The 24,725-nt window shown below is 25.9% G+C and overlaps 1 protein-coding gene across 2 annotated transcripts in view; it reads right to left on the bottom strand.

The window, feature by feature from the left end:
• Positions 1-24,725, bottom strand: part of LOC113389184 (lambda-crystallin homolog) — a 229,386-nt gene that overhangs the window by 7,504 nt on the left and 197,157 nt on the right. The window contains exon 1 of one of the 2 annotated variants that reach the window (XM_026626241.1): positions 23-159. The exons of the other annotated variant lie outside the window; for it this stretch is intronic. Within the exon in view, the coding sequence (XP_026482026.1) occupies positions 23-60 (38 nt within the window). The 5' untranslated portion in view covers positions 61-159. Of the gene's footprint in view, positions 1-22; positions 160-24,725 lie in introns of those variants that run through there. 2 annotated transcript variants of the gene reach the window in all.

The raw sequence follows: 24,725 nt of genomic DNA on the forward strand, positions 1-24,725 counted from the left end.
TTTTCCAAAAAAAATTTTTTACCTTCCAATAATTCCAATCTTTTCCTTTCGTTCTGCCATTTTTTCACAAAATTTGAATAATATTTCGATATTAAAAAAATCAAAAACAAAATGTACTACACTCGAGAGATAAAGAGACTCTTGTATATACAAACAGTGGCGGCCATTGGTATTGACATAGATATAAAAACAGGGGCGTACTTGGGAAAAAAAATAGAAAAATTACTTCAAAAAGTAGTGCAAAAGTTGTGTGATATATATATGAATGATTTGTGGAAAAAAATGTTTTTAGGTTTTATTAAAATTTGTTCAGAATTTAATTAAGAATGTTCACTTCACACAAGTTTTTGGAATTGTTAAAAATTATTTTATGAGTATACCGAGTTGTTGTAGGGACTTTTGATGTTAGACAATATTGTTTATTATTTAATTTTGTACAAATTTGCCGAATAAACCATTTATGTTCATCAAATTATTTGAAAGTTATTCAAGATGCAATAAATCAATGTATTTTTTATAAACAAAAGGTTAAGTACACATTTATTAACTTCTGAATTATTTTATTAGTATACCGAGTTGTTGTAGAGACTTTTGATGTTAGACAATATTGTTTATTATTCAATTTTGTACAAATATTAGGCTAAGTACACTTTTACTATTTTATGAATATACCGAGTTGTTGTAGAGACTTTTGATGTTAAACAATATTGTAGATAATTTAATTTTAAACAAATTCCCTGAAGACATCATTCAAATTAATCGAATGGTTTTAAAGTTATGGTAAATATAGCAAAACAAGTCATTTAAGCTAAAATAAAATGCCTCGTTATTATATTTTCATGTTTAATATTAATTTTAAAGTATACCGAGTAGATAATTTAATTTTAAACAAATTTCATTAACACATCATTTTTGTCGAATTAATGGGTTAGGTTTTATGAATTTTTTAACAAAAAATTCACTTTCAGCACACCCAGATTAATTTTGTATTTTTAAAGACAATTTTAAAGTATGTTTATAAGTAATATATTTAAATTTACTTAATACTAGTTCGACCCTGCTTATTATTTAATGGAGGCTTTGAAGATTTAATCGAGATAATTATTTTTGATATATAATTGTAATCAGAACGTTATCTGGTTTGTTTGCTTTGTTTCCATATTTATATATTGTATATATATATATATATATATATATATATACTAGCTAACCCGGCAAACGTTGTATTGCCATAAAAAATATGCCTAAATTGATAAAAAATTAATAAAAGTGCCAAAAATCAAATATTTAATAGATTTGGACTCTCATTCTTTGACAAATAGTTGAAAACTTGTTATAATTTTCAAAATTATTTGACATTTCATACTTAAAAAATTAATTCACTCGCATCATAGTTTTTTGTTTATTATACTTTTGTCATGTCAAAAAAAATTTCTTTCAAATATTATTTATTTGTTAATAAATTAATAATTATTTTAAGTCATCAATGAATAATTATATAAATGTTAAATTCATAAGTTTGGCTAAATCAACACAGGAATATCGTGGAAATAAATATTTTTTTACATAAAGATCTGATATTTGACATTGATATTAATTATAACTGTCAAAATATTTTGTTTTCGGTCGTAATTTAATATAATATGATATGATATTATGAAATTTACAAACAAAATTTTTATTTTATTAATTTATAAATTAAGATAAAAGGTGAATTAATAAATAAATGAAATCATAAATAAATTTACAAACACATTAAATAATTAAATGTAAAGTAATATATATATATATATATATTTATATATATATATATATATAATATATATACATATAGGTTGTCAAATATCTCCCTTCCGCCTTTTTGTATTATAAACCAAGAGCAAAAAAGCGGAAGGGAGATATTTGACAACCTAATATATATATATATATATATGAGTGAGTTCTTGAGGGCGATACATCAAACAAAGAAAAGCCAAAGATTTATAAAATAATCTTTATTTCCAAACGTTTCGACATTCAATTTAATGTCATCATCAGTGGATATTACGTTGGTTAGTTACATATAGAGAAGTGTACACAGCACTAGAGATTTGGCACTAACATTTATACAACTAACTTGTCAGCACTATGCATTTTTTTATATAATTTTTTTGTATGATGTAAACAGAAAAATGATAGTTTTATTGAACAAAAATGTAAGTAGAATATGTAATTTCTGCCACGACTTCTGTACTTTGCTAGTACCGAGGCATGTATCATAGATACATGCCTCGGTACTAGCAAAGTACAGAAGTCGTGGCAGAAATTACATAATTCTACTTACATTTTTGTTCAATAAAACTATCATTTTTCTGTTTACATCATACAAAAAATTTAAAAAAAAAAATGCATAGTGCTGACAAGTTAGTTGTATAAATGTTAGTGCCAAATCTCTAGTGCTGTGTACACTTCTCTATATGTAACTAACCAACGTAATATCCACTGATGATGACATTAAATTGAATGTCGAAACGTTTGGAAATAAAGATTATTTTATAAATCTTTGGCTTTTCTTTGTTTGATGTATCGCCCTCAAGAACTCACTCATATATTTCAACATCAAAATTAACTACTAAATCATATATATATATATATATATATATATTTTATATATATATATATATATATAAATGTATAAATGAGCAAATACCTGATATACAACTAGAAGAAATAAATAATTATTTGAATAAAAAAATAAATTCACAAATTATTTGGTTATATATAAACTAGTTAAAATATAAATGTATAAATGCTTAAACAATTAACTAAATGATTTTATGCTAAAGAATGAAATATCAAATTCAAAGTCGTTTTATTCAAAATTTTTATATCGGAGTGTATAAAAGTGTTTTTTAGGAAATGTTGTAAATTTTATCTAGTTTCACCCTATCTAACTGAAAAGGGGTGGTTTTATATGAAATTTTTGAGTTATTTGACAAAAACCAAAAAAAATGACCCGAATTTTCTATATTTATTGCTAAAGAATGAAACATCATCCAATTCAAAGTCGTTTTATTCAAAACGTTTATATCGAAATGTATTAATATACACTTATATATATATATATATATATATATATATATGAGTATATATATATACATATGAGTATATTTATATTTATATAACGATTTAATTTCGTCCTCCAGTAGAATGCGTGTGCGGTATATAAAATAAAATGTTCCTCTGACAACTTGACAAACTATTTCGACGACGAAATACTTCGCCTGCAAGTATTTCATTCACAAGTATTTTAATTTAGTTTCAAAAGTTATTTTAGTACAATTACTGCCATTAATTTTGTCTTCGCCCAGGACGTGGATGCGATTTTCTCTCACAACTCACTCGTAGAGGAGACCGGAGGAAAAAGGGATACTTGGGGGAAAAATAAAATTCGGGACATTTTTATCAAATAACTCAAAAATTTCATATGGAACCACCCCTTTTCAGTTATATAGGGCGAAACTAGATAAAATTTACAACATTTCCTAGGAAACACTTTTATACGCTCGGATATAAAAGTTTTGAATAAAACGACTTTGAATTCGATGATATTTTTCGCATTAAAGCATTAAATAGAAAATTCGAGACATTTTTTGGTTTTCGTCAAATAACTATAAAACCATTCGATTAATATGAATGGCGTATTTGACAAATTTGTCTAAAATTAAATAATCTATAATATTGTCTAATATCATATCTATAAATTTTATCGTATTTTAGCACTGAAAGAGCTATTTCTCCGCCATTCATCTCTAGTAATTTCGTTATTGAAAAACTTTTAGGAAATATTGAACCTGAGGCTAAACTAATAATAAAGTATCATCTCTTCTTCACATCGAAAATTACCAAGATAGATTTATATATATATATATATATATATATATATATATGTATATAAAATATTCAAAGTATTCAAAGTATATTAAATGTTTTCAAAAAGGTTCATGCAAACGTAACTTTTATTATTCGTATTTTGTAGATAAAATATAAGAGCTTACAAATTGGACGACGACCTTTATAAAAGTTCAAATAATATTTGATCACGAGCTCTGCAACTCATTGGTTTACTTTTTATTAAATCTTTTGTAACTTTTAAACCGTTTGTCCAAAGTAAATAGTTTATTCCGAAAATTTGTTCTAAATTAAAAATATCTATAATATCTTCTAACATACTATTACCTTACGTCAAGTTGCTATATTTTAACATTTCCAAAATAGACATTGTGACTTTTGTTGAGTTTGTTACTATGATATTTGGTTAGTGCTCGTCTAAACCTTTCATTTGATACCACACATGCCTATATTTGATGTCACAAAGTCTCGAACCATTGTTCTGCAACCCATTGGTTTACTTTTTATTATATCTCTTGTAACTTTCGAACCGTTCCTTCAAATTGAATGAAATATTTTGCAAAATTGTGCTAAGTTAAATTATCTAGTGGTGTATGGCATTATGCCTTAAGGCAAATTGCTGGAACTTCCCGTACCGTAATAAAATATTCGAGAAATATTATTTTCAAATAGATTATTATAAATGTTAATTATTCGAATATAATAGATTAAATATAAAAGCTTATAATTTGGACTAAGAAGTTTAGATTTAAACTCATCTCATATTTCTAACAATTATATAAACTGAATTGCAGAGTTAAAATTATTCATTCAAAGTATATAAGTGAGCTTTAACACAGACTAATCAACACGTCTTTTTATCAATAAAAATCAAATATTTTTCGAATAATTCAAATCGGTTGATCCGTGCTGGACCAAAAATTGTATTGATAAAATTGAACACACACCTCCATTGTTCTAAAGAATGCCAAAATATTCAAAAACCTTCTCAATTTAATTTTCATGTTCGATTTTTGTGCAATTACTCTAATTTACCCCACTGAAAGTTTATTAACTAATTATCAATATGTGTGACATTTTTTTAATAAGATTTTCTCTACCATTACAAAAATACCACTTTTTAAAAATAAAAGAAAATTTTATTTAATATGCATAGTGTGCTACACGCTTTAGCCTAAGGCCGTATCGACACTTGACATTTTGTTTATGACGTTTGTTTGTGACTTTATATGGCGTCGGTAGAGTGTGATATCGGCTTTAGCGCTGTAAAGCCTCTTCTACACTTGACGTTTATTTAAAAAATATACAACAATTTTTTAAGTAAAATTGAATACTGTAAGTATTTAACAAAAATGGAAAAGCATTCCACTTAAAAACGAAAATAAATAATTTTTTAGGCATTTTATGATTTATATTTGTTTTGATTATTTAATTATATATTTATTTATTTATTTTATTTTGTCAATCAATTATTAAATAGTTTGTTGATTAATTTATATATTAGTAATATTTATTCATTCATATATGGATAATTATTTATTTATTCATTAGATAATTTATTTTTTTATTAACTAATTCATTTATAATACATTTTAAATCGTCTTATGATCAAAGTAGATGTTTATATAGAATATAATTTATATATTTATTTATTAACATTCAAAACTTTCATATCGGTGTGTATATAACTGTTTCCAAAGAAATGTAGTGAATTTTATCTAGTTTTAGCCTATCTAACTGAAAAGGGGTGGTTTTATATGAAATTTTTGAGTTGTTTGACAAAACCAAAAAAGAATTATTTAAGATTCTTTCGTCAAATGTTGGATTTTATTGAATTTACTAATGTTTTAAAAACTATGCTGGCCCTACAGTTTATATTACAACCTTGTAATTTGTCCAAAATCTTCTTTAATATGTCTATTATCATAACAAATACTAAAACTGATAATTTCATTCGCACAGAATTAATAAAAAATAATATTTTAAACAGTGGCATAAATATATATATATATATATATATATATATAATTCGAGTTCAAGTAAAATAAGTTTTTGAGAAATTCTGCAGGCCGCACCGTTTGTACTACAACCTTGCAATTTGGCCTAAATATTCTCCAATATGTCTATTATAATAACAAATACTAAAACTGATAATTTCATTCGCACAGAATTAATAAAATATAATGTTTCAAAGAGTGGCATAAATGTATGTAATTTAAGTTCAAGTATAATGAGTTTTGGAAAAATTCTGCAGGCCGCACCGTTTGTACTACAATCTTATAATTTGGCCTAAATATTCTTCAATATGTCTATTATAATAACAAATACTAAAACTGATAATTTCATTTGCACAGAATTAATATAAAATAATTTTTCAAACATTGGTATAAACTTATTTAATTTAAAAAATGATGTAGAAAAACAAATTGAAGGGCTCTTATACCATGGACTTGCCTTGGGGCACCAAAAATAATTATGTATTTATATATACATATATGTATACATATGTATATATATATATATATATATATATATATATACATTCATTAGTGTAATATATTTACTTTGATATCATCCTTATTTGCTTTTCATTAGTCCGGTGATTTATTAGTGTATTTATAAATGTATACACGAATGTATATGTATGTATATATATACATATGTATGTATGTATTATTTTGTGTGTTTGGATATGTTTATATACATACAAGAAGAGAAGAAAATAATCAAGAAAATGATTTAAAGCAAACATTGCCTTCGGGCGATGTATGTAAATGCGTAGGAAACTCCGGGAAGGTGAATAGTACGAGAGTTGATGAAAAATTTATTTATGAGAAAAATGTCGTGAAAAATTTTAGTTTTAGTATTTGTTATTTCAATAGACATATTGAAGAATATTTAGGCCAAATTACAAGATTGTAGTACAAACGGTGCGGCCTGCAGAATTTTTCAAAAACTTATTATACTTTAGCTTCAACTACATACATTTATGCCACTGTTTGAAAAATTATTTTTTATTAATTCTGTGCGAATGAAATTATCAGTTTTAGTATTTGTTATTTTAATAGACATATTGGAGAATTTTAGGCCAAATTACAAGGTTGTAGTACAAACGGTGCGACCAGGAGAATTTTCAAAAACTTATTATACTTGAACTTAAATTATATACATTTGTGCCACTGTTGGAAAAAATTATTTTTTATTGATTCTGTGCGAATGAAATTATCAGTTTTAGTATTTGTTATCATAATAGGAATATTGAAGAATATTTAGGCCAAATTACAAGGTTGTTGTAGCACAAACGGTGCGACCAGGAGAATTTTTCAAAAACATTAATACATTTCAGTGCAAATTAAATCACAAGTGACTTTGATTACAAAATCATTTTTTAATAATGTTGTGAGGAACACATCATCAGTTTTAGTATTTGTTATTATAATAGACATATTGAAGAATATTTAGGTCAAATTACAAAATTGTAGTACAAACGGTGCGACCAGGAAAATTTTTCAAAAACTTATTATACTTGAACTTGAATTACATATATTCATGTCAATGTTTGAAACATTATTTTTTATATTCAAAAATTTCTTAGAGTGAAAAATTTATATCAACGCTTCTACTAAATTGTGTAACATACGCAGTATAAATTTTATATATATATATATATATATATATATATATATATATATACGAGTATATATATACATGTGTGTATTTTACCATGTTTGTATCGGTTGTATTTAATTTAAATTCAAATGTATACAGAAATGTATGTCCTGGAGAAATCCATGTAGATTTAAGGACAAAATCTCTCTTAGTCCTATATAAGCATCCCTCTAATAATATTATACGACACACAGACTCTGTTTTTCATCCCTTAGAGAAGGGCGAAACAATTTATTCGAGAAAACACAATCTACATACATTTATATGTTAAACTAAAGTCTTTTTCATTAAAATCCTTAAATGACTAAAGAAATTGTCTGGTGTAATTGGTAAGAAAAATTTTGTTTGCTTTTGTATGTTTAAGTTCGTGTAACTTTCACAAATTTTGGGTTAGAAAATTGGAATATTGGGGAAATTTGTTTGAAATTTAATAGTCTATAATATTGTCTAATATTATGATGCTCTACGGCAACTCAGTATACTTTAAAATTGCTCCCAAAAATAGTACCTATACATTATTGTTTAACTACCTCAATTGCAAGTAAATTCTACGTGCATGTGTTTATTGCATATCTTGTAACTCTTAAGCGGTTTGTCTGATATTTATGAAATGTTTTGAGAGTTTTTAAAGAATTTCATTATCAATAAAATTGTCTAATATCATAATGCCCTACGGCAACTCGGTATACTCATAAATAGTAATTGAAAGTACATAATAATTTTTTGTAACAACACTATTAATGTAAACTCTTTTGCTTGAGAAGAGCTTATTATATGAGCAAAGTATTTGTTTTTTCTACTAAACCTTTAGTATATATATATATATATATATATATATTTATATATATATATATATACAAAATAGTTTTTAGTTAAACTTCAGAACGTTTCTATTTATCGCTCTTTTCAATTTCAATACAGTTTTCGATTTCTTCGACGACCTGAAACTCGAAAACTCGAAACTTTACAAATTGAGTGTTTGGCAAAACTTTGCAACGATAAATTGACACTTTGTAGAATATATTTGTAGGAAAACACGTTGGGAATCGGCATAATATATTCTGGGAGAAAGGTACTATTTATAGAAGAAAAAAGTCACAAATTGATAACTCGTAGGATAGAAAAATTTGTATCTTCTAAACTATCAAGTTAATTTGATTAGTGTTTTCGGTGAATTTGTGCTAAATTAAATTATCTACAATATTGTCTAACATTATAATGCTCTACAATAACTCGGTATACTTCAAAATAGCTTTCAAAAGTGCTAAATTATTTTTAGTGCATATATTCTTTGCATCATGGCGTTCAAGACAAATTTGTTTGAAATTAAATTATTAACAATATCTTCTAACATTATAAAGCCCTACAGCAACTCGGTATACTTTAAAATCGCTTTAGAAAATAGAAAATTTATCACAGTAATGATAATGATGCAGTATAGTAAGAGATACATATCTTATATATGAGTTGCTGTTAATAATGTTGGATATTGTTTGTTAATTTTCAATTTTTTTTTGAGTATACCGAGTTGCCGTAGGGCATTATAATGTTAGACAATATTATAAATGATTCAATTCTAAACATTTTTGCCAAATATTTCATATATTTCCCACAAACCGTTCAAAAGTTACAACCAACAATATAAAAAAAATGCGCTACCATTACTAAATTTTGTATCCTCTGTTTCCTAGGGTTGTCAATACCTGTCTTTTTCGATCCAAATCGAATAATAGACGAACCGAACAAAAAACTTCCGGAAAGGTGTCGAAAAAAATAAAGAGAACAAAAGCAGCAAAAACGTCGAAAAAAAAGTTGCCGTCGGATGTTGTTCTGTTTGTTCCGCCTTTGACGTCCTCCTGCGGCGTGAAATTTTTTTTTTGTAAGTAAGAAATACAATAAATTATATACAAAGTGTCCTATTTAGTAAATGATATATGAGGATAAGGGAAACCGTGAAAAAAATACAAGGAAATAGTAAGAATTTATAAAGCATTTATTTGTTGAATCCTTTGTAACTTTGAAATTAGTGAAGTGATATGAATAGTGTATTTGGGAAATTTGTACAAAATTGAATCGTCTACAATATTGTCTAACATCATAAGTCCCTACAACAACTTGGTATACTCAAAAAAAATTAATTGAAAATTAACAAATAATATCCAACATTATTATTAACAGCAACCCCGCTATAAGATCTCTTAGTATCTCTTACTATATTGTATCATTATTATTACTGTGATAAATTTTCTATTTTCTAAAGCGATTTTAAAGTATACCGAGTTGCTATAGAGCATTATAATGTTAGAAAATATTGTTAATAATTTAATTTTAAACAAATTTGTCTTCAACGCCATTTATATTAATCGAATGTTTCAGGAATTATAAACGATACAAGGAATATAAACACTAAAAATAATTTAGCAGTTTTGAAAGCTATTTTGAAGTATACCGAGTTGTTATAGTAATCGCAAAAAAATCGAAAATGAACATTTTTATATATCTTGATGTTTCAAAGGTTTCTGAACATTTTGGCACACCTAAGAAAAAATGAATGTGTGTATGGATACAAGTTTTCGTCCACGTTTTCGGGCGCACGGATCAACCGATTTGAATGGTTCAAAAAACATTCGATTCGTATTGATAAGAAGACGTGCTGATTAGTTTTTGGCAAAGTCAGGTTTAGACGTTCCGAAGATACGGGGCAAAAAGTGCCAAAAACAATAACTCAGTTTTTAATAGAACAGAGCGTCCGATTTTAATAATTTAAAAAGTCCCTTATATAACATTTTCAATTTGCCATCGAACTGTTATACTCTTGATTTGTTGTTTTAACTCTTTCACTAAAAATGCAACATTAATTTGCATACTCATATAGAAATCATCAATAAAAAACAATAGGTAATAAAAAACTAGCTTCAAAAATATAATCATCAATCAAAAATATACATGGAAATGCTATCAACTTGCATTGTTACCTATTTCATAAGATCCTTGAAGTTTATATATGTAGAAAGTATATTTTTGGTGAATTAGTGAAAATTACAATATGGATCCCGAAAATTAGGCAACTATTTTTTTTGAAATTGAATTCGAAATGAAATGACGTTTGTTAATGTTCTGGAGATAAATTGATTTATTTATAATTTACCTTTGATTTGTTCAGATATAACAAGATAGCAAGAATAATGAAAGTTACAGTATTTGTAATAATATAAATGAAAACGTTTAAAATTTCTCGAATATTCCGTTACGATACGGGAAGTTCCAGCAATTTACCTTAATGCCATATACACAACTAGTTAAAATTATTTTTCAATGCCAAAAAAACAAATATTCTCACACCGTGTGTGTCCTTTTCCCAAAAAAAAAAACAATATACATTTCATATTAAACTTTTCTTTCCATATTTCTTGTAAAATCGGCATTTTGGTCCTTCGTCCTTTTTGACGACTTTAGACAAACGAGAGAAAACTGGCAGCAGATGCGATATATTGATTTAATCGCAGCAGCAGCAGCAGGAGCAAACACTAATATATATATATATATATATATATATATATATATATATATATATATATATATTTGTATATGTCTAATGTATTATATCGTATATCCTTCGGATATATATTGGATATGAAATATCAGACGTCAACACGTCCAAGGATATTAAACAAGTAGATCCTGATTTAGTGCGACGGCCGTGAAGGAGGATGAGGAATTATTATTGGAGAAGACAATTCGGTTATAGATGGTTCGAATTTGGTAAAATATTGTTCAAATGGACCACTATAGGGTACCATACCGTACCAAGTTATTTAAATTATATAACAAAATTTAATAGGAACAGTTTGTAATCCAAGTCTATTTCAATTCTGGTTTATGTTTTTAGTGAAAGAGTTAAAACAGCAAATCAGGAGTATGACAGTTCGATGGCAAATTAAAAATGTTATAGAAGCAACTTTTTGAATTTCCTAAATATCTCAAGGGGTTCTCGAGATATTGCATTTTTAAACATTTCGATTTCGCAGGATCCACAATGATTTTTCACAACTTATAAAATTTGCAAAGTGTAAAAATGCAATTTTATAAAAACTATTGCAATTATTTTGATGATTCAAAAAGTTGTTCTCGAAGCATTTTTAATTTGCCATCGAATAGTAATACTCTCGATTTCCAATTTTCACTAATTCATCAAGAATATACTTTCTACATATATAAACTTCAAGGATCTAATAAAATAGGTAACAATGCAAGTTGATAGCATTTCTGCAGTCAACTAATATATTTTTAAAGCTAGTTTTTTATTACCGATTGTGTTATTAGATGCTTTCTATATGAGTATGCAAATTAATGTTGCATTTTTAGTGAAAGAGTTAAAGCAGCAAATAGTGATTAACACAGTTCGATGGCAAATTGAAAGTATTATATAAAAGACTTTTTGAATTTTCAAAATATCTCCAAGCGTTTTCAAGATATTGCATTTTCAAATTTGTTAATTTTTATAAGCTGCTATCGATTTTTTGGAGCAAATGTAAGAAAAATAAATAACGAAGTTTTGATTGTTTTCAAAATTATGTACAAGACACAAATATTGAGGTTACGAATAGTAATTGATAGTGCATATATTTCAATACATGTATTATTAATATGTATACTTAAATTTTAGAAATTTATGCTACAAGATGAGTTATCTAAGATTATCTGAACAAAGTACATAATTCCTGCACGCATTGTGAAGGCATTTTGGTATTTTAGTCAAAAAAACACAGTATAAACTAAATATTTGTACCAATCTTTTGGTTTTGAGAAATCTGGGGATAAATACAATTATTGTGTATATTTTGAAGTCGTAACTTCTCATTATCTATTATTTGGTTTAAGGATTAAGTACTCGTAAATTTAGTTCTTAGTGCAAGAGTTAAACCAGCAAATCGTGATTATGACAGTTCGATGGCAAATTGAAAGTCCTATATGAACAACTTTTTGAATTTTTAAAATATCTCAAGGGGTTCTCAAAATATTGCATTTTTAAACATTTCGATTTCGCAGGATCCATATTGATTTTTTACAACTTATAAAATTTGCAAAGTGTAAAAATGCAATTTTATAAAAACTATTGCAGATATTTTGATGATTCAAAAAGTTGTTCTAGAAGCATTTTTAATTTGCCATCGAATAGAAATACTCTCTAAAATTGGTAAAAAGTATTTATCAATATTTTTACTATAATTATAAGTACCTACAACAACTCGGTATACTCATAAATAACTAAAAATACTATATAAAGTTTTTTCTGTGGTCAAAACTAGAAAAAATATTAGCCAGGTAATATTTTACAACTATCGTTTAAAACGAATCGCTTTTTCATTTATCAAACACCCAACTAATATTTCATCCCCTTTCACTGGACATATGGCAAAATGTCACATTAGTATTTTTTATACCATTTATAATCGATTTCGTAATAAACTACCCTGTCGAAAAAAAGTGTAATAGTATATCATTTATTTAATAACTTGCCTCTAAGGGAGCAAATTATTTGTCAGGGGATGAAAAATATTCGGTAGGAATTTATAGGAATCGAAGTACGTAAAAAAAAAATTGAGGGGATGTGCGAGTTATTAAAAACTACCCTCGAAGAAATATGTTGACTTGAAGTCATATGGTGACTTATTAACCTAGGTCGGTTTTGGGGAGAGTTTTAGGGGTATACCGAGTTGATGTAGGGTGATATGATATTAGACAAATTTATAGATAATACAATTCTTTAAAAACTCTCAAAATATTTCATAAATATCGGACAAACCGTTTAAAAGTTACAAGAGATGCAATAAACAAAAGCACGTAGAATTTACTTGCAATTGAGGTATACTACAATTGAGTTATACTACAATAATGTATAGGTACTAGTTTTGGGAGCAATTTTAAAGTATACCGAGTTGCCGTAGAGCATTATAATATTAGACAATATTGTGAAGAATTCTATTTTGAACAAATTCGTCGAATATTCTATTTAGTTTCCACTTTTATTTTAAGAGTTATAAATTTTATTTTGAACAATTGCACTTACATGCTTAGGATTAAAATTTCCAATTTTCCATGGCAAATTATGAGTATACCGAGTTGCTGTAGAGTCTTGTAATGTTAGACAATATTATAGACAATTGAATTTTGAATAAATTTCCAGAATACATCATTCATATTAAACGAATATTTTGAAACTTACAGATGTTTTTTCTCCAAGTAATTACTCGGCCTCGTCTTAATGTTTTTCTAAATCAATTATAAATCTGTAATTAGTTTCAACATTTATTTTTTATTAAAACTCTGAAAAAATACAGACAATTTATTCTTCATATATGTATAAAAAATATATGTAATATTTAAAATACACAATTGAATTCAATTACAATTTTAATCAATCGAAATTAAATATCAGCCAACAAATCATTTTTAAATTCGATTCCATTCGATAAAACAGGAATTAAAAAGCAATTATTATTATTAATATTGTTATTGCTACAATAAAATATATAAAGCTCGAATTATTTTGTGCATACAAATATTCAAATTGTTTATAATTCCATTTATTAGAGTTAATCTCTGAATAATCCCTTTGAAGCAATTTTTGTTTGTTTAATCAAATGTAATTGCAATTGTATGCTTTTTGTGAATTATAAAATGAGAGGAATTTATAAAATATATAAAATAGAGAAATTATACATTATTTCCGATATAAATTTAGTTTTTTTTACCCCATCCCCTTCACAATATCCTTAATAATCCTATTTTTTTCTCCAATTTGAGATCGATTTACAAATAATAATTTTCGATTTTCTCATAAACAAAATTTCGAAAAAAATTGCATCCTGAACCCAGGATGTTGTTCCGTCGCCTCTTATTATTTTTTCACACAAATTTGTATCAGTTTTTGGAAAAAATTCAGTACATGACAACAATAGGGTCTTAGGGACCCCCTGAGGGATTTTTTTTTCACAGGAGGTCCCTTTTGTGAAATTGTGTATTCATTCAGAAAATTAGCTCAAAGGAATCGGATGGAAGAAAATTTTGTTTGTGTGAAGGATTTGTAAGGATTTTGACAGGGTCGGATTAGGGAAAAAATGATTTTTAGGGCTTTAAAATAATTTTAATAAATTAATTTCAGAAAATAGTTTTGTATATGTACAAGTGTACTATATTTGTCATAACTTGAAAACCATTCGATTAATTTGAATGATGTCTTCAGCATATTTATTCGAAATTAAATTATCTAAAATATTGTCTAATATTATAATGCCATACAACAACTCCGTATACTTTAAAATCAATATTAAACATGAAAATATAATAACGAGGCATTTTGTTTTAGTTCAAATGTCTTGTTTTACTATATTTACCATAACTTTAAAACCATTCGATTAATTTGAATGATGTCTTCAGGAAATTTGTTTAAAATTAAATTATCTACAATATTGTCTAACATCAAAAGTCTCTAAAACAACTCGGTATACTTTAAAATCAATATTGAATATTAAAATATAATTTCGACGCGTTGTTTTCTACGCATTGGAATGAGTCCTTGGGATAAAATAAATATTTATATATGTATATATATGTATATGTATATATATGTATATATATGCATAAGAAATAAATTGACTGTATATTTTTTCAGAGTTTTAATAAAAAATAAATGTTGAAACTAATTACGGATTTATAATTGATTTAGAAAAACATTAAGACGAGGCCGAGTAATTACTTGGAGAAAAAAACATCATCATCAACAACAAATATTTTTATCTACACTAATGTATATACAAATATACATACATACATGTATATATATACATATATATATATATATATATTATATATATAAATATATTAAATATAAAATTATATTCCTGACGCAGTATATGTTTTCTAAAATGCTTTACTTTTATTTATCTTCTATAACTTTTAAACCATTCGTTTAATATGAATGATGTATTTGAAAAATTTGTACAAAATTAAATCGTCTATAATATTGTCTAATATCAAAAGACTCTACAACAACTCGGTATACTCAAAAATCTCAAGAGAAAGTTATAAATGTACTACTACTGAATGTATATCATATTACTACTTCTGTTTTAGGTAATTTAAATGTTCTTAAAAAAAATGTATCTAACCCTATTTTTTGCTTCATCATACCTAAAAAGTTTTTTAAATATTATACAAAAATTTAATTTAATTTTTAACCCCTAATTCAACCCTGTTTCCCTTTCCATCCCTCACAATGAATGTTTGCGAACGTTATTAGTTAAATACCGGTTTCGTTTTTTTTTCTGGTACATATAATATATATTGTACGAATTTGTTATTCAATGTATTTCGAACAAATAATTTTGAAAAAAATAGATCTTTAAAAGACTTTTCTTTGGGGATTTTTAAAAATATAAATATAAAGTAGACGAAGGATTAAATTTGGCAGAATACACTGCAAAGACATGAAATCATTTGTAACTTTTGAACTATGTATGTGATATAAATAGTGTCTTTGGGATTTTTTTACAAAACAAAACAAAAATTTTTTACAATATTGTCTAATATTACAAGACTCTACAGCAACTCTGTATACTCAAAAATCGCTGTAGAAAATGAGATGTGTTAATCCTAAGCATGTAAGTGCATTTGTCAAAATAATATTTATAACTCTTAAACTAAAAGTGGAAACTAAATAAAATATTCGACGAATTTGTTCAAAATACAATTCGTCACAATATTGCCTAATATTATAATGCTCTACGGCAACCCGGTATACTTCAAAATTGCTCTCTAAAATAGAATTTATACATTATTGTTTAACTACCTCAATTGCAAGTAAATTCTACGTTTGTTGCATCTCTTGTAACTTTTAAACGGTTTGTCTGATTTTTATGAAATGTTTTGAGAGTTTTTAAAGAATTAAATTATCTTTAAAATTGTCTAATATTATAATGACCTACGGCAACTCGGTATACTCTTAAATCGCTGTAGAAAATGAGATATGTTAATCCTATGCATGTAATATAAGAAAATTACATAAAAAATAAAGATGCTTTAAGAATATATATTTTTTTAATTGATGTCGTGCCTTATACATATATATATATATATATATATATATATATATATATGTATATATATATATATATATAACTTATTATTATTTTAATAAATGTAACAATTTACAACCAAATTGGTAGAATTAAAATCCTTTATTATTCTTGTAAAAGATCTTGTCACATTCTCAGAATCCCTCTGGACCACCTCTTAAAAATTACGACCTCAATTCTCCTTAATCTTGCACATTTACATAAAAAAGGTTAATTATGGAAATATACCAAATGATACCAGGGCCGAATTAGTAAAAAAAATTAAAAAAACGGTTAAAATTAATTTACACTTGATATTTTAATATGATAGATACAAGATTTATAATTTGGTAAGCATTATTTTAATCTTTTATATATAAAATTCTTCTGTAATGGTGTATGAAAGGTTAATCCTCCTAAACGATTATTCGGATTTTCATAAATCTGCCTAAAATTTGTTAAGGAAATTTTCTAAGAGTTTTTGATTCATAGAAATATAGTAAGATTGTAGAAATAAATGGAAAAAATTACAAAAAACTGCTTATCATTGATCGACTTTAAAAATATTTGAGGCATTGTTTGACATTAAAAACAAATGAAGACTGTCATTTGCCAAACATAAGAAAAATAGAAAAAAGGATTTTTCATCTAAATGTGGTAGCCGAAGGATATAATGAAGCTGTTGTCTGTTTTTTGTATTAATTAGAAGGATTTATTAGCATGTGAATTGTTTGAAGAAAATATTTTTTATTTTTAAAGTGTTAACTTTTTTACGACAGTTTTTGTGTCGAAATGGACAATTTTAAGTTATATATATATATATATATATATATATATATATATATATATAAATTTATACAGAAAAAATAGTCAAACTTTAAATTTGAAAATCTGGTTTAACTCGTACTGATATTTGATTACATTTTTTTATATCTAGCAATATTATACCAAAAATTTGTTTGATTGGCTAATTATTATTATAAATCACCAAAAAGCTAATAAAATTGACTACAGTCGTGTACAATCCAATTTTTAATCTTTAGAACAAAATTTATTAGAAAAAAAGTTAAACTTCGAAATTGAAGTGCTGAATTGCATATGACTCTTTTATTTCGAGGTGACATTTTTCTACATTTTATATTATAGTGACAAAATTTGTTTAGTGACAAACTCTGTTTATTATTATATATCATTGAAAAGCCAATAAAATTTACTGTAACAGTGCATAAACAAATTTATAACATTTAGAACAAATTTTAATATAAATAATCATCAAACTTTAAAACTGATAATCGCACCTAAAAAGACTAGATTGACGTATATTTTGGGTTAAATTTTTGCGTATTTAGCAATATATTGGTAAAATTTGTTTGAACACTTATGTATTATTATCAGTAGACAATATTAAAATATAATATATTTATTGTTATAAATAAGAAAAATGTAATGTCTACATTATTATTGCCAAAAAGCAGCTGAGATGTGCCAAAAATTAAAATAATATAATAAAATTCAGTCAACATGGTTGTGGACTGTCAGTGATTCTATTTGACAGATTATTATTTTTTAACTAATGCAGTCGTGTTTTGCCTTACTTTACTAAATCACAATACAAAAAAAATACTTATTTAAAAAATTATTTAGAAGTTTCATTGTGTCAAAAATTCATATGTGTGGCATATATTTGGAATATTTACTCAAGCCAATGGAGCATTTTGTGTCAGAATTTTTTTTCTGTTCTCCAATTTACATGAAATTTTAGAATTAGGCTCATCTTACTCTCAAGGTTAAAAGTGAAAATAATTTAGACATCTTTGCCACTTCTCGGGGGGATGACATCCCTTTTCAGTGGTGTAATTTAATTTTTTTCAAAATAACCTCGGATATCGATACAAGAACTAATTAGAAGTCAAAAATATTTTATAATGTTTTTCAAAAAAGCAAATACTTTGCATGTTACTGGCTACTGAAAATTCTTTCCTTTTTTACGTTTTCCATCGCCTTTTGCTAATATCTTTAAAAATATACCTTTTAACAAAAATCATGTAATTATACATCACTCATATAGTGGTGTAAATAGTAATTCGAAAAACAATCATTATTATTTTTAACTGAACGGTAAATATTAGTATAGGATATTAAAAAAAACGTAGATGTGGGTACAGGACAACGTCTGTCGGGTCATCTAGTATATATATAAGATGTAAAAGAGCATTATACTTTTCAGAATTCAGAATAAATAACAAAAACTGTATATAAATCTAAAATCGAGCGCAAAATTCTCGACAGAAATAACAAACGTGATTTCACACAATGAGGCGACAAATAAATGGTTTATTATATAAAGGATAATGTGCCGATTTTTCATTCATTTCTCAAAAGGAGGAATTTGTCAAAGAGAACATTATATATATATATATATATATATATATATATATATATATAAAAGAGACACCTTTTGTCCGCGTGTCTTAATCCGTAACGATCCAGGTGTTAAATACACCTATGGACACAGAGGACATACATGTGTGTGTATGTTTGTGTGTGATTTTGTTACACACAGAGCCGAATTAGTAACTTATTAAACTAGACTAGTTTTGGATAATTCAAAAGCAGATAATTTGGATACTAGGTTTTATAATTGATCACTAAATGTACTTTAGAGCAATTTACACTCACCTTGTGAGTTTATCCACAAAATCATTTTTTCTTAATATTTTATATAAAGACTTATCAATTTCAGTATTTAGTGTTATAATAAACATATTGAAAAATATTCATGCCAAATTATAAGACTGTAGTACAAACGGTGCGGCCACAAGAATTTTTTAAAAATATTATTTAACCTTAGAGCAAATTACACTAGCATTGTGAGTTAATCCACAAAATCTTTTTTTTATCAATATTTTATATGAAGACTTATCAATTTTTGTATTTAGTGTTATAATAAACATATTGAAAAATATTCAGATCAAATTATAAGACTGTAGTACAAACGGTGAGGCCACAAAAATTTTTTAAAAATATTTAACTTGATAGCAAATTACACTAACATTGTGACAAAATTAATTCTTATTATTATTATGTATAAAGACATATAAATTTTAGTTGTTTGTTATTATAATAGACATATTGAACAATATTTATTTCAAATTATATAGATGTCAAGGATCTAGAGAAATAGTTAACAATGCAAGTCCATAGTATGTATCTTACCTTAAGGTTTTATTACATTTCTATATGAGTATGCAAATTAATATTGCATTCTTAGCGAAAGAGTTAAAACAGCAAATCGTGAATAACACAGTTCGATGGCAAATTGAAAGTATTATATAAGGGACTTTTTGAATTTCCAAAATATCTCAAAGCGTTCTCGAGATATTGCATTTTTAAACATTTCGATTTCGCAGGATCCATATTGATTTTTTACAACTTATAAAATTGGCAAAGTGTAAAAATGCAATTTTGTAAAAACCATTGCAGATATTTTGGTGATTCAAAAAGTTGTTCTTAGAACATTTTATATAAGCCATCGAATAGTAATACTCTCGATTTCCAATTTTCACTAATTCATCAAGACATATATTTTACATAAATAAATCTTCAGGATTTAAAGAAATAGTTAACAATGCAAGTTGGTAGTATATATATAGTTGTTTAACATATTTTTATAGTTGAATTATTACTACAGATTGTGATGTTTGATGTTTCCTATATGAGTATGCAAATTAATGTTGCATTCTCAGTGAACGAGTTAAAGTAGCAGATCGTGATTAACACATTTCGATGGCAAATTGAAAGTATTATATGAACAACTTTTTGAATTTCTAAAATATCTCAAAGCGTTCCCGAGATATTGCATCTTTAAACATTTCGATTTTACAGGATCCATATTGATTTTTACAACTTATAAAATTTGCAAAGTGTAAAAATGCAATTTTATAAAAACTATTGCAGATATTTTGGTGATTCAAAAAGGTGTTCTAGAAACATTTTTAATTTGCCATCGAATAGTAATACTCTCAATTTCCAATTTTCACTAACTCGTCAAGAATATACTTTATACACATATAAATTTTAATTTCATATATTAATATTATATTACCGATGGTTTTATTTGATGTTTACTATTAATGTTGCATTTAAATAGAAAAACATTTTTAATTAATTTTGAATAAAAACAAATATCAATTTTAGTATTTGTTGTTATAATAGACTCTTTGAATAATAATTTACCCTAATTACAAGGTTGTAGTACAAACGGTGGGACCAGGAGAATATTTTAAAAATATTATTACTGAAGATCTGTCTGATTCGGAACTGTTCAAAATAATTCGCACAATTTTGTATATATATATATATATTATATATATATATATAAATCTATTCTTTATCCGTAATTTCTTGCGAATGAATGATCCTTAAACAACAAATACTAAAACCGATGTATACCATGAATGAATGAATAATATAATACTAAATGCGTGTATTTAGCGCATTCAGTTTCCTTTTGTCAGGATTTGTTTGTGAGATCTCGTATTACACATAAGCCCCAAACAACACCTATAATAAAGGACCAACACCTATACATATAATATATACATACACCTATGCCTCGTTTCCCTAGTCTACCCTAAATTAAACGCCTAAATGTGTTTTGCTCCAGATTTGTTTGTCGGTTCGTGTAATTTTACACTAAATTGAAGAATTTCGAAGGGAATTGAAAGGAATTATTTGTCACAGAATAATAGACAGACAGATGACAGGTTTTTGTAAAGGAATTTAGGCTTTTTGTTGGGAACAAATCGTCTAGAAATCCGTCTGTCTATAAGGAATTGCAAGGAGGAATTTAAAATTTGTGGTGAAAAATATTTAATTATTTTATAAAAATTTACATTCAAAAACACTTGAAAAAACTTACAAATTTTACTATTTTTTACTGAAGTATACATATTAAGAAGTAGCATACTAATATTGCATATGTGTACGTCCTGAAGAGCTCGCTAAATAAATTATTTCTCAAAAGACTTATGTGATCAAAATGAAATGTATTACAATGCACTTTTTATGGTTAGTTAAAAATATCTTAAAATTTTGTGAGAAAACGTACAAATTTAACTATTTTTTACTAAAGTATACAGATTAAGAAGTAACACACTAAAGTTTCATCTGTGTACGTCCTGAAGATCTCGCTAAATAAATTATTTCTCAAAAGACTTATGTGATCAAAGTGAAATGTATAACGATGCACTTTTTATGGTTAGTTAAAAATATTTTAAATTTTTGTGTGAAAACTTACAAATTTTACTATTTTTTACTAAAGTATATACATTAAGAAGTAGCATACTAAAATTTCATATGTGTACGTCCTGAAGAGCTCGTTAAATAAATTATTTCTCAAAAGACTTATGTGAACATTTATCACATAAGTCTTTTATATATTTACCAACAAAATTAATAGAGTAATATATATGCCCAGTGCATTTTTGCAAAAAATTGTGTAACTAATTTTGGGTGTACAAAATCATAGGTTTTAGTATTTGTTGTTAAAATAGACATATTAAAGTATAATTTTGTAAAATTGCAAGATTGTAGTACAAACGGTGCGACCAACAAAATTTTTATTTTATTACAACATTGTAAAGTTATTAAAAATAATAATCCATCCATAAAACTCAAAGCACATTTTTATCTTTATATAACTGAAAATAAAATAATTATTTAAACCGTTAAATAAAAATTATCTTTATATAGATAAACAAAAAGTCCGTCTTTATCTAGATTAAATATATTTTTTTCAAAAGTTCCTTTTTAGACTACTTTATTTTGCAAAAAAAAACCTTTTTAATACCTTGAATTCTTTTGTATCTTCAGATAAGATATCATAAAAGAAAAGGAATATTTTTCACGGGCAATTACGAACGAAATTGAAGTAATTGTATGATAGATAAGATAAAGATTTAATTTACCGAAAGATTTGAGATAATTTTAAGATAAAAAGGACTGTCTGTCGGCAGTAAATGTAAAAAAAGTCAGACAGGTGTTTGAAAAATTAAGAAAATTTCATTGCTTTTTGACATGGAATTGTTTTAAATTGTTATAATATATATATATATATATATATATATATATATATATATTTAATAATCTGCCCCAAACAGTTAAATTCGCAAAATTAATTCTCCTAAAACAATTGTTTTCGCCTGCTTCTCCAAAACTTTTCCGAAACTTTCTACAAAGTTTCCTCTTGGCAAGTAACTGTTTTCTTAATTTTCATACTAAATCTGTTTTTCTTCTGCCTTTTAATTATTATTAATGGAAAATCCGAAATGTATTTTAACGGTCTTAATTTTCGACTCGAAATGGTTTCTGTTCTAATAATATTTTTAATGGGTACATAAAGAAAAATTGGATTTAAAACATTGGTGGACAAGGATTTAGACATAGTAAATTATAATCCAGGAAGATTACCGCTATGTGGTTTCGATGGTTTAGCCTGAAGAGCTCTTTAAAAACAACGTTGATAACGTACACTCTTATAAACAAAAAATGTTGATACCAATAAAAAACTCGATGAATGATAAGCGGTTTTTTGTAATTTTTGCCATTTATTTCTACGATCTAACTATATTTCTATAATTCAAAAAATCCTAAAAAAATCCCTTAACAAACTTCAGGAAGATTTATGAAAATCCGAATAATCGTTCAGGAGGATTAATCTTTTATACACCATTACAGAAGAATTTTATATATAAGATATATGTTGGGAAAAAATATTAGAAATTCAAATAAAACTGTAAATAAAATTAACATATATTAAACTATTTTTATCAAAAATTACAGCATTCTAGTACCCACTGTTTAGCCTGAAGAGCTTCCTAAAAACGTCATTGAATACATAACTATAGAATACATAGCGCTTTGTTGAGAAAATTAATAATATGTACAAATTTTTAATAAGAACTTGTAAATTTAACTACTACATATTAAAGTGCACGAATTGAGAACGATTATTCGGATTTTGATAAATCTTTCTGAAGTTTGTTAAAGGAATTTTTTAGGATTTTTTGATTCATAGAAATATAGTTAGATTGTAGAAATAAATGGAAAGAAATACAAAAAACCGCTTATCATTCATTGATTGACATTGAAAATATTTGAGGCATTATTGAAATTTGAGTTTTATAGTACCAACGATTTATCCTGAAGAGCTCCTCAAAATCTACATTTGTGTCACAATTTTCTTCGAGACCTCCAGTATCGAATTAATTATATAATTTTCAATAAAAACTTGTAAATTTAACTACTGCATATTAAAGTACACAAATTAAGAACGATTATTCGGATTTTGATAAATCTTCCTGAAGTTTGTTAAGAGAATTTTCTAGGATTTTTTGATTCATAGAAATATAGTTAGATTGTAGAAATAAATGGAAAAAATTGCAAAAAACAGCTTATCATTGATTGACATTGAAAATATTTGAGGCATTATTGAAATTAGAGTTTTGTAGTACCTGAAGAGTTCCTCAAAATCTACATTTGTGTCACAATTTTCTTCGAGACCTCCAGTATCGAATTAATTATATAATTTTCAATAAAAACTTGTAAATTTAACTACTGCATATTAAAGTACACAAATTAAGAACGATTATTCGGATTTTGATAAATCTTCCTGAAGTTTGTTAAGAGAATTTTCTAGGATTTTTTGATTCATAGAAATATAGTTAGATTGTAGAAATAAATGGAAAAAATTGCAAAAAACAGCTTATCATTGATTGACATTGAAAATATTTGAGGCATTATTGAAATTAGAGTTTTTCCGTAGTACCTGAAGAGTTCCTCAAAATCAACATTTGTGTCACAATTTTTCTTCAAGACCTCCAGTATCGAATTAATTATGTATCTTCTTTTCTTGTCTTGTCTTCATTTGTGTGTGGTCTTCATGTAAGTTGTTATTTCTTCGTTGGTCTTTCGATCTCTTCACTCTACTTTTTTTTATCTTGGTAATAAAAATTAAGAGCTCACAGATGAACCGACCGACAGGTGGCC

This window comes from Ctenocephalides felis, unplaced genomic scaffold (assembly GCF_003426905.1).
Source record: "Ctenocephalides felis isolate EL2017-DRISC unplaced genomic scaffold, ASM342690v1 CF-g0.4_SCAFFOLD_03573, whole genome shotgun sequence".
Lineage (NCBI taxonomy): Eukaryota > Metazoa > Arthropoda > Insecta > Siphonaptera > Pulicidae > Ctenocephalides > Ctenocephalides felis.